This window comes from Choristoneura fumiferana, chromosome 7, assembly GCF_025370935.1.
Source record: "Choristoneura fumiferana chromosome 7, NRCan_CFum_1, whole genome shotgun sequence".
Classification (NCBI taxonomy): Eukaryota; Metazoa; Arthropoda; class Insecta; order Lepidoptera; family Tortricidae; genus Choristoneura; species Choristoneura fumiferana.
The window spans coordinates 14153933-14164684 of record NC_133478.1 but is presented as its reverse complement, the minus strand read 5'-3'; the positions used below and the strand labels follow the sequence as shown (position 1 = coordinate 14164684).

The 10752-nt window shown below is 38.4% G+C and overlaps 1 protein-coding gene across 2 annotated transcripts in view; it reads right to left on the bottom strand.

The window, feature by feature from the left end:
- Positions 1–5940: 5940 nt before the first annotated feature.
- The window catches only part of LOC141429759 (interference hedgehog-like), a 49830-nt gene continuing 45018 nt past the window's right edge, over positions 5941–10752 (bottom strand). For both annotated transcript variants that reach the window (XM_074090258.1, XM_074090259.1), the window contains exon 16: positions 5941–10071. In XM_074090258.1, the coding sequence (XP_073946359.1) occupies positions 9949–10071 (123 nt within the window). In that variant the 3' untranslated portion in view covers positions 5941–9948. The remainder of the gene's footprint in view (positions 10072–10752) is intronic.

Genomic DNA, 10752 nt, shown 5'->3' with positions numbered 1-10752 from the left:
CTTGTGGTATAGGTACAGAAAATGGGTTATTACATACATATCAATGAAAAGTTATGTTCTTTAATTATAATTGATTGATATGAAATAGAAATAGAAATATTTTATTCGCACTTCGCAAATTACATAAAACACAAAAAAACAAGTAAGTATTAAATAAATAGTAAGTAGGTATTTGCGAAATCGCGAAGCGGTCTCAGCTCAGCATAGTGTTGGCCGTAGATTGAGGTGAGACGTACTAGGCAAAACACGGAGTCGCGGACTGAGTATTGCGAGTACGCGTCCACTAAAAGACTAGATCCAAAGACTAGGTCCACGAGTATCTACGAGTACTTAACTCAATTGAGTCGTTGCGTATACAAAATGCTTTCCGTAAACACGCTCCCGTGATTGCGTATACACGTTCTAGTTTTAGTAGTTTTACGAATATCGAACTACCGAATTCCACGTCACAGTTCAATTTTCACACTTCATATTTTTTTTAATTTTTACTTAAGTATATTAAATATCGACTAAAAACTTCCCTTCATACTTATACAGGCTTAGGACTTTCAAGTTGACGGAACGTTGTCAGTCGCCGTACTCCTAAATACTTGTACGCTAAAAGAATCGCAGGCGGGAACGCGTACTCACGCGTCCAATCCAAAACCTATTCCAAAAACTTATTCCAGTATACGCCTCACCTCTACTGTAGAGGCCAACGCTGGTCTTCCGCTGTGACCGCTTAGCGACTTCGCGGAAGGCATATAATAACCCCCACTTTCTGCTATTGTGTAATATACTCGTATCTTCTTTACGCCTTCAATTTTACATGGTATAAAACAAAGTCACTATCTGTAGTCTCCGTGAGTGAATAATGTTTTTCCATTGTATTTTGTTTGAAAAGTTCGTATCTATGTTGCTTTCTCAAGTTCTCAACTAGCTTAGGTACTAAAGTCAACTGAAGCTTATACAACAAAATACGACGGAAAAAACATTACCTATCCACTAGATCCTGCTGCTTAGTTCTTTTAAACTATACAACAGATTTTAAGGCAGTTTTCACCATAGTTGTATCTCTCAATGTATAAGTACAATGCGTGTATTTTATAACAACATTTTGGCATAATTAGCTCACAATAGCTAATGCTATTCTAAATAGGGTGCCTATCATTTTGGTTGGCATCCGCCATCTTTAAAAAAACAAGCAAATGGTGCCGCCATTTAGTGCGAATTCTCATTCTCACGATTAACAGCCTTCTGACTATGCCATGGCCATCCAAAAGCAAATTTTAGAAAAAATGCAGGTTACATTTTTTATTCATCATCATCATCATCATCATCGGCCTATCTTAGTCCACTGCTGGACATAGGCCTCTCCAGTTGCACGCCACTGAGCACGATCCTCGGCCAGTCTCATCCAGTTCTTGCCAGCTAACCTGCGAAGATCATCGCTCCACCTAGTCTGAGGGCGTCCTACGCCACGCTTGCCGATTCGCGGTCTCCACTCAAGAACTCGTTTGCCCCAGCGGTTATCAGTTCTTCGACTGATATGGGCCGGCCCACTGCCACTTCAGTTTGCTTATCCGGTGAGCTATGTCGATGACTTTAGTTCTGTGTCGGATCTCCTCGTTTCGAATTCGATCCTCCAGAGAAACTCCGAGCATAGCCCTTTCCATAGCTCGCTGAGCGACTTTAAATTTGTGGACCAGCATTTTTTATTAACTTTATGAATATTATTTTTTGTACGATTCAGCATAAATGCGAATAGCATAATATTATTCTGCAGTTAAGCTAGTATGACGTCACGTCTCATGCTGTTACAGGCAATTTATTCTATAACCATGGTCTGACAAGGCCGCTATAACTTCCCCCATGTTTTCGCTTATTTATGTTAATCCATTCATGGCAATTAGTTACAGGCTAATTTCCATCGGGCGCTGTTTGCCGTAATGAAATTCTTGGTGCGTGATCTTCTGGGAAACGTGACTGCAGGGCTACTACGAAACTCGAAACTCGAAGTTCGTGTCGTGCGGTCCCTCTCGCTCTCGTATTAAACAGTATAAGTGTCAGAGGGACCGCACAACACGAACTTCGAGTTTCGTAGTAGCCCTGCTGGTTGTTCTCGTATACATATTTGATTGTGATGAAGACAAAGTGTATGTATGGAGATTAAGTGGTTGGAGCCTAAAAAAGAGTCCTCATTGTGTATAGTTGTCTATCGGTTAACATTCGACTACAACCAACAAGCCGTCGCGTTAACCTAGTGGTTGAACCTATGGCCTCTTAAGCAGAGGGCCGTGGGTTCAAATCCGAGCGAAGCAGTGCGGGAGACGCCACCGTCGTAAACACACTCACCTTTATCAATATACCTCGTATACCTCGATATAACAAAATAGTTCATACACAAACTGGAATAAATAGAATGGCACCACCTTCTATGCGAAAAAAGCATAGAACTAATACCACGTAGACTAAGAACGTAACATTTTCGTCATGAAAATGGTCCACACACAATCTTATTTTATGCCAAAAACTAAGCAAGTACTGGCTTTTTGAGTTTAAGCCTGTGAGTTTATGGCTGTCTAAGTCACTCGAAGTAAATTAAAAAAAAATATTACTTATACTCGCCAGGGACTAAAGTATGCACTTTACTCCCGCCTCGTAGGGCTATATTGACCTACTTTTAGAGCATGAGAAGTGAAGAGTTGGAAATGCAATTTTTGAAGTTGATAATTATAAAACCACGCCTTTTTCTATGCTGGTTGCTCTTTAATTATATTTAGAATTGTTTTAATTAAATTTTCGTCATACTCGGTGTGAACAGATGTATGAGTCATTTGGGAGCAAAATTATTGTTATCTTGGGCGTTAACTCTTGAATCCCTCATTACGCTCAGGATTATATTGTAGAATCCTTTGCTACATTCTGGATTCAATGTACCGCCATCGCCGTAAATACATCATTTTGCTCCCTTGTGACTCAAATAGTACATTACTGTGGAGGCCGCGAAGTAGTGGCACTTCAGGTATCCCATCTTAGGCCTCTAGGTTGGCAACGCATCTGCAATCCCCCTAGTATTGCAGGTGTCTATGAGCGGTTATGATCTCTTACCACCAGGAGACCCACTTGCTCGTTTGCCATTCAGTCGAATAAAAAAAAGTAGGGGGTTGCCGGCCAAGCAGATATAGACGGATAGGGATGCGAGGCCGGCAACCCCGCGTTCCGGCCGAGGCTTGTATAGTGCTTTTCTCAAACATGACATGAAATAAAATAAAAAAACAAGAATCTAGCTGGCGGGACGCTAGTCTGGTCGCCCTGTTGTGTGCGCGCGTGTCGAGCTGGCTGCTGGCGGGCGGCTGGCGGCTGCGGGCGGTGTGGGTGTGGGCGTGCGCCGTGTCGCAGAGTGCGGGTAAACAAAAGACGGTCGCATTGCCAGCCAGCGGCCTGCAAGGTTGTATGAAATCTCTGTGCAGGCCGCTAGAGTGGCCGAGCGCAGGCAGGTGAGCCCCAGCGCCTGCAGCGCAATACTTCTCAGCCTATTATTTGTAACACAACGTCAATATTTCATGTCATGTTTGAGAAAAACCAATATCTTGTCACATTAGCCTGCCGGCTAAAACAGGCTTAACCTTTTGTGACGTTTAGGCTTGAAGAATTTCTTATTTACTGTACTTCTTGTGTATTGAAGTCTGGTAAAATATATGCCTTAAGGTGAGTTTCAGAACAAGATATGAGACTTAATACACAATTACTTAACCGTGAAGCGAACGGGAATGGAGAAGGCATCGAGCAATATTTTTTAAACTAGCTGTTCGCCTTCTATAAAGTTTTTCAATGGTTAACTTTCAAATAACGGGAGTTGTGGAGGTCAAGAGGGGAGGCCTTTACCCAGCAGTGGGACACTATACAGGCTACTTAAAAAAACTTTCAAATGTAGGGTCAGGTACCTCGAATCTTAACGCGGAATCGAATAAAAAAAATCTTACCACTTTTTTGCTCTAAAACAACCATATTCAATCCCTATAAAAATAGATACACGTATGAGCCATATTATTTTTCTCAAACATGACATGAAATATTGACGTTGTGTTACAAATCGTCGTTACTACTGCAATACCGCGTAACTAGCATTCTCAATAAGGTACTATTTTCACTGTGAGAACAATACAATGTTAGTACTGTTCTGACAGTCAAAATTATACCTCATGATTGGTTATTTGGAGTCTTTTTGTATTTTTTATTTCACGGATATGGATATGGTTTCACGGGATACCCGTAAAAGTAACAAATTTGGAGTTGAAATAAAAAATACAAAAAGACTCCAAATAACCAATCATGATTTGATTGCTTGGTAGCGACATCTCTTGTCTGGGTGAGCGGTTTGGTTCCGAAATAATGTTGACGTCTCTCGATGAGAGCGAAACATAGATGTCGCTAGTGCTGCTGCATAAGTAGCGTAGTAGAAATAAGCAACCTGAGATATGTATGCATAGGAAAAATTCGTGTCTAAATTCCTGTCCAGCGGTGGTGTAGGGGTTATAGCACGCAGCACGGATTGCTGAGGACCTGGGTTCGATTCCCAGCGCTGGTCTCTTTTTCTGGTTTTTCTGTGCATCCATGTCTCAGTTTGTATTTTCGAAAATTATACCTTATGGAAAGAGCTAGTTACGCGGTATTGCAGTAGCAACGACGAAATAATAGGCTGAGAAGTATCGCGCTGCAGGCGCTGTGACTCGCCTGCCTGCGCTCGGTCACTCTAGCGGCCTGCAAAGAGATTTGATACAACCTTGCAGGCCGCTGGCTGGCATTGCGACCGTATTTTGTTTCAACGCGCGCTCTGCGACACGCACGCGGCCCACGCCCAGCACCACCGCCTGCAGCCGTCCGTCGCCAGCAGCCAGCGCGACACGCACGTACACAACAGGGCGATCAGACTAGCGTCCCGCCAGCTTCATTTCTTGTTTTTTTTTATTTTATTTCATGTCATGTTTGAGAAAAGCACTATACAAGCCTCGGCCGGAACCTGGGGTTGCCGGCCTCGCAACCCTATCCGACCTCGCTACGCTCGGCCGTCTATATCTGATTGGTGTACTATTGTATACTCTGTTTCTACGGCAGGCGAAAAAACGTACTATGGGCAACTTTTCGTATGGTATCTCTCAATGTCATTCTAAAACATGGTACAACAAGTTTTATTGTTTTGAGTGACCACTAACAGCCCGTATTTTGAAATGGTGTACTAACTAAGAGAAAATGATAAAAAAGTGCATTGCACAAAATACTTACACACCTACTTCTTCAATGTAGGCTGAAAATCAGCGCGGTGAATAATCACACCGCACATGCTGAGCCTGTGCCTTTGCTGAGCCTTTTGCCACATAAATAGCTGAGCATGTCCTCTCTTTTCACGAATATGTTTTTTTATGGCCAGTAAATGTTTTTTTCTTTCTTACTTTCAATCACGTTATGTATTGTGTTAAAATGTTAAATGGTTGAAAATTTAAATAATTACTATGCTTGGCGGGCCGCAGTGTGAATATCCCTGCTTTAAAATTACGTCAATATAGCCGCATGTCGTCTTCACCATCATCGTCTCGGCCTATATATGTCAGGGCACAGACAGGTGTGTGCAGGCTTCCTCACAATCCGTTTCCGTAGTGTATTTGGCCCTTAAGGCGACTCGCCCCAAAAAAAAACTTGAAAAACTCAGAGACTCATAAGTAGAAGCCATAAAAGTTTTTTTTATTGACTTAAGCCAATTTCACATAAATCAATAGATCTGGAGAAATTCTTATCATTTTAAGGATTTTCATTGTTTGCCTTCTCCACCTCTCGCTTTAAAATATCAGTGACACATTTCTTAACTCGCGGACCAAGTTCGTACGTCCTGTACGCCCGAACTTTCTCATAATGTTTTATTAATATTCAAAGGAACGGAAAGCTATAAATAAAACGGCTACATGAATTATTGCGTTAATTTATTGTGAACAATTTGTCCCATGTGAAAAGGGAGAATTAAAAGTTTGTTTTTAACACACTCGTTGTCAAATCAAGATGACGAATGAGGGTTCCTCCTGTGACAGACAAATTGGCGCTAGTATCGGACCGTTTGACAACTTTGACGTTTGCGTCACGTTTGCGATTGCTTAAATAACTAATGAGCCAATCACAAGCAGATTAGAAACTACGTCATTGCCTGATGGTAAGTTGGGAAGACCACTTGCTGAGAAAAATAAATCTCGATTTAGTTTTAAACTGATTGTAGTACCTAGTAAGAAGATATAATTAAAACTGTCAAGCTTAAAATGCCAAGTTTAATTACTAAATCTAGATTTATTTTTTCCAACAATTGGACATTGAATAGAGGATTAAACAATAGAGTGTAAATGTGTTACTTATTTGAATAAATTTCGCAAACGTCACTTGATACTCAGATTGACCAATCCAAGGTCTAGCAAGGCATTCAGACATATTTTTACTAGCAGAATCTTTGCTCAACGAAATCTCGCATCTCTTAGCTGTACGTGCAGAGTATGCTCACTACGGTTTCATTTAAAAAAAAACTTGTATCATACCTACTTCTAATAACCAAATTAGCTTTGTTCCATAGGGGACTAATATAAGCCAATACAACCAACTAGTACTATTATGGTGTAATTGAAAAGTCATGTATGTAGGTATTGCAGAATTCTGTACCCCACGATGCCACTTTACTGGTTAATTCCTCTATGTTGACATACAAGTTTTTTAATGATGTATTTAGATCAAATGAAGATAGAGCCAGAATGAGCACGAGTGTTCTATAGAGGTATGTCAACAAAAAAAAACTGTTTTCTCATTTGCGCCAAAAGAAAAGCGGAAGAATGCTTTAGAACATCGCCGCTTACACTAAAATAAGAGGTGCATCGACTTCTCGTTTAACCTATGATATTAAATGCACTTTATACTATATTAAACAGCACCAACTTCTGATAAAAATAAGAGAAGAGCTGAGAGCAGAAACAAGTTTTAATAAAATACTAATCTATGGCTGAGGAATGAAAATAAAGCCCGTGTTACTAGTTATCGAATGAGTGACGCTCTCGTCTTTTTACATAGCATTATATTTTTTAAGTTTACCGCGTAAATATTTGTTCCTTTATTTTAGTTGTTTCTTCCAATAATTGGATTGACTTGCATTTTCTTATGTATATACACTGTAGAGAAATAATAAAGAATCGTCATCAAAAATTATTCACTTTATGAAATACCGACCCCGTTATTCGTGTACGCTCATTATATAACCCATATCACTAAATATCAGTCCGGTATGCATCGTACCGCTGCTATGATCAAACCATGAAATGATAAGTACAAACCAGATAATTAATGTCAATACCGACCCGTTTTTAATGTACACCGAAGATTAATAAATTTAATAGAAAATAACTTAATTTAGTCCTGAGGATTCGCCAGCCGCCGCGGCTGGCTCGCTCGACTCGCGCATTATGGTCGCAATTACAACTGTATTTACCTAACACAAACAGACCCCCGGACGGGAAAAACGTGACGGTAATTATTGGATTCCAATTACCATACCGTTATTTATCAGGTCGGGAATATTAGGGCTGTATTTATTCATACCGGGTTGATATTGCGTGACCGGAATTTACCGCGCTGTTATTTGGAAGCTATTTGGCCAAATATCAGGTCGGTATTGGTCGGCCGTTAAAGTCAATGTCGGTTTTCAGTGCATACCAAGGGAACTACTTTTAAATGGTCTGTCGAGCACAGCAATGTAACGCTACTTGCTCAATATTTCTTGCCGGTTTTAACTGGGCTTTACAAATGATTCCCGGTATAATCCAGATTTTCCCGGATGTGGAGCATTTTTAAAAACTCCCGGCGCTCATCCGACTTTCAAACTTTATCAATTAAATTTTTCAGTCAATATTTTATCGCGAATACGTTCGTGTTTGAAACTCAAATTTGTATGAGTTGCAAAGTCCTTGCCCTAGTTTGAAATTGTAAATAGCAGATGAGATTTGACTGCCGTTCTAAGTATATAATTAAAATTAATTTTGTATCTACGTGACGATGTGTCGTGTAGAAAATTTTCTCGGGAACGAAGTTGATATGTCATAAGTCAGCGATATTATTCAAAATTTATGAGCAGATTAATTGTACGTTTAATTCAATTAGGGCTGTTTCTTGAAACGTTACATTGTTTATTTCTGTTGTCGTGTCATTCACTGAGTGAAACTTGGGGTGGTAGGTATTAGACTAAAATTGTGCAAACTTATACATTTGTCGCAAGTTTAGTTATACCTACTTGTTTTTGTTTTTTTATAATTGATTTTTTTAAGCCATCAAATATCCGCTATATATTTAGGTACTCAATTCTTCATTTATTTACTTATAAAGCAACCGTCTAAACAAAGAATCCCATCGCAAATTAATGATTAATTTGGTTTAAAAATAAATACAGTGATGGCACAATTAATTTCAGGCTGATTTATACGGTTTCAGTCTTATTTAGTATCTAGTTATAATTGACTTTATGGTTTATTTTTAATTATCTCAAGCACTTGTGTATCTATGCCAAGTAATAAATCGTTAATATTAAAATACTTACTTCAACTTAATCATATACTAAGACCATGGACATTTTAGAAGCATTACATACTTAAAGTTATTCTACTTACAGTCTTCCGTTGAGTGCAAACCTTAATACCTATCTGTAATTATCTTGAACCTTGTCTACTTAACTCTTTAATCTCTATCAGTTTAACAATTTAGAAATTTCTCTCCAAAATTAAAATTAAAATATAATTAGACAATTAGTTGTTCCGTGGTTGGTCCTACAGACGAGTTCATAAACTTCTGAGCAAAAATTTGATCAAAAATATCTGAACACGACTCTATTGTTAACGGCGTAGAAGCGTGTTCAGATATTTCTGATCAAATTTTTGCTCACAAGTTTATGAACTCAACTGTACCTAACATAACTATTTAAACTGAAAGCGAATGAATCAGAAATGCATGAAAAATAACATTTTCATTCATAAATGCCAAAGTTAATCACAATCTTACGTAAGAAAATAAATAATTATAATTAAAAATAATAAAGAATAACATAAAAATGTACACATAAAACTAAACAAGTTCGCGTCATAACAAATCAGAAAAATTGCATGATTGCAAGTGTCAAATAAAATTATAAACATCGACGCTAACAAACCTTTTAAGTACATTGCCATAATTTATCAGAGGCAACACTGATTAATTAAGCCTAAGAGATTCATACGTATTTTGTACAGATCTATAAAGTATTAATTCGAAAAGTTTACTTTTGCATAGTAAATAAATCGCACCCCGGTTCGACCAAAGCAAAGTTCGGCGATCGAGCTGCTCGTTTATTAAACAACTTAATATTTCCTTGGCGGCTTCTGGGAACTCCCTTCATATCAAACTTTAACTTTTACATTCATGGCTCTTTCGTAACAAGCTAATTTTGCTCAAAATAGCTCTCACAAACGCCCATAATGAGGCAATCTCCGAACCAGCAGTGCACTTATTCTCGTAGCTTAAAATGGCAGTAATGGTCAAATTTACATATACATGAAATTGACAAATGTTACTTACCACTTTAGGCTTGCAAATATACTCGTTTACAGCTTTAATGATTGTATTCCAGCTAGCGAGATTCTCCTAATTATTGATAGGGTTTAATTTTACGATAAATCTTGCATTGATCTTATAAGCGTGTTTGTCTTAACTAATTCTTACGTAAACGTAACGCATAAATAAATAATAATTTTGTACTCTCATAGTCCATTCACGCAAAATGGCTAGTAATCCAATTGATATCACATATCTTCTGTTCGTTTGGCGAATATGCCAAAAATGCCAAAGTAGCATATTTTGTTGTAGCAACAAAATGATTGTTGATATTTTGACCGTAAACTAGTTTTTAGGTTAATGTTGGCATCACACGTATTGCCGTGTGGTAGGTCCGTTTTTTCTCGTCCGTGGCAGGGTGTCATCGTTGCTGCCAGTGTTGCCACAGTTGTTGTTGTGTAAGAAGGACATTTCAGCTCCGCCATCGCCGCTCTACATAAAAAAAGTTAAGTAAATATAATGTCGAGTTTATGCTTTTTAGAGTAGGTTCTTTCCGGTTACATAGTTAGTATCAAATTGGTATCAGTAAGTATAAAGTTTGGCTAATGAAAGCTGAACCCAGCTATTATTTGAGTGGCAACTTAAAAAAAAATTAGGTAAATTGTGAACAGGTGGAATCTTTTCATAATCAATTTCACTGTGATTTATTTGGCTGGGATGTCAACGTCAACATCATATTAGTAGCACAAAGGTTCCATCCTAGTACGCGATTCAGTTTGCTTGAATTTACCTTTCAGCCTAGTTTGCTAAGGCAATAAATAAAACAAAAACTACTTATCGGTACTAATGTATTGTTGATGCCAACAGCTCCCTTGAAAAGAGCTTTAAAACGAAGTTACTTGATAAAGAAATTAGATTTGAAAACTAGTTACATTTTTATACCTAGCGCCATCCACGAAGACGCGTGATTTTGTCAACATTAGACATTAATGACATTGTAATGAGAACCACGGCACGCGTCATCGTGAATGACTCTACCTACTCTACCTTTTTTTATATAAATGTTATTTTACGCGTTATACCTATATTTAAAAATATTGAAAAGTAGCTGTTGTTTGCTACACCGTCTATAAAGAACTCGTTTATGTACTGCTAATTGCTATCCCGTCGGAA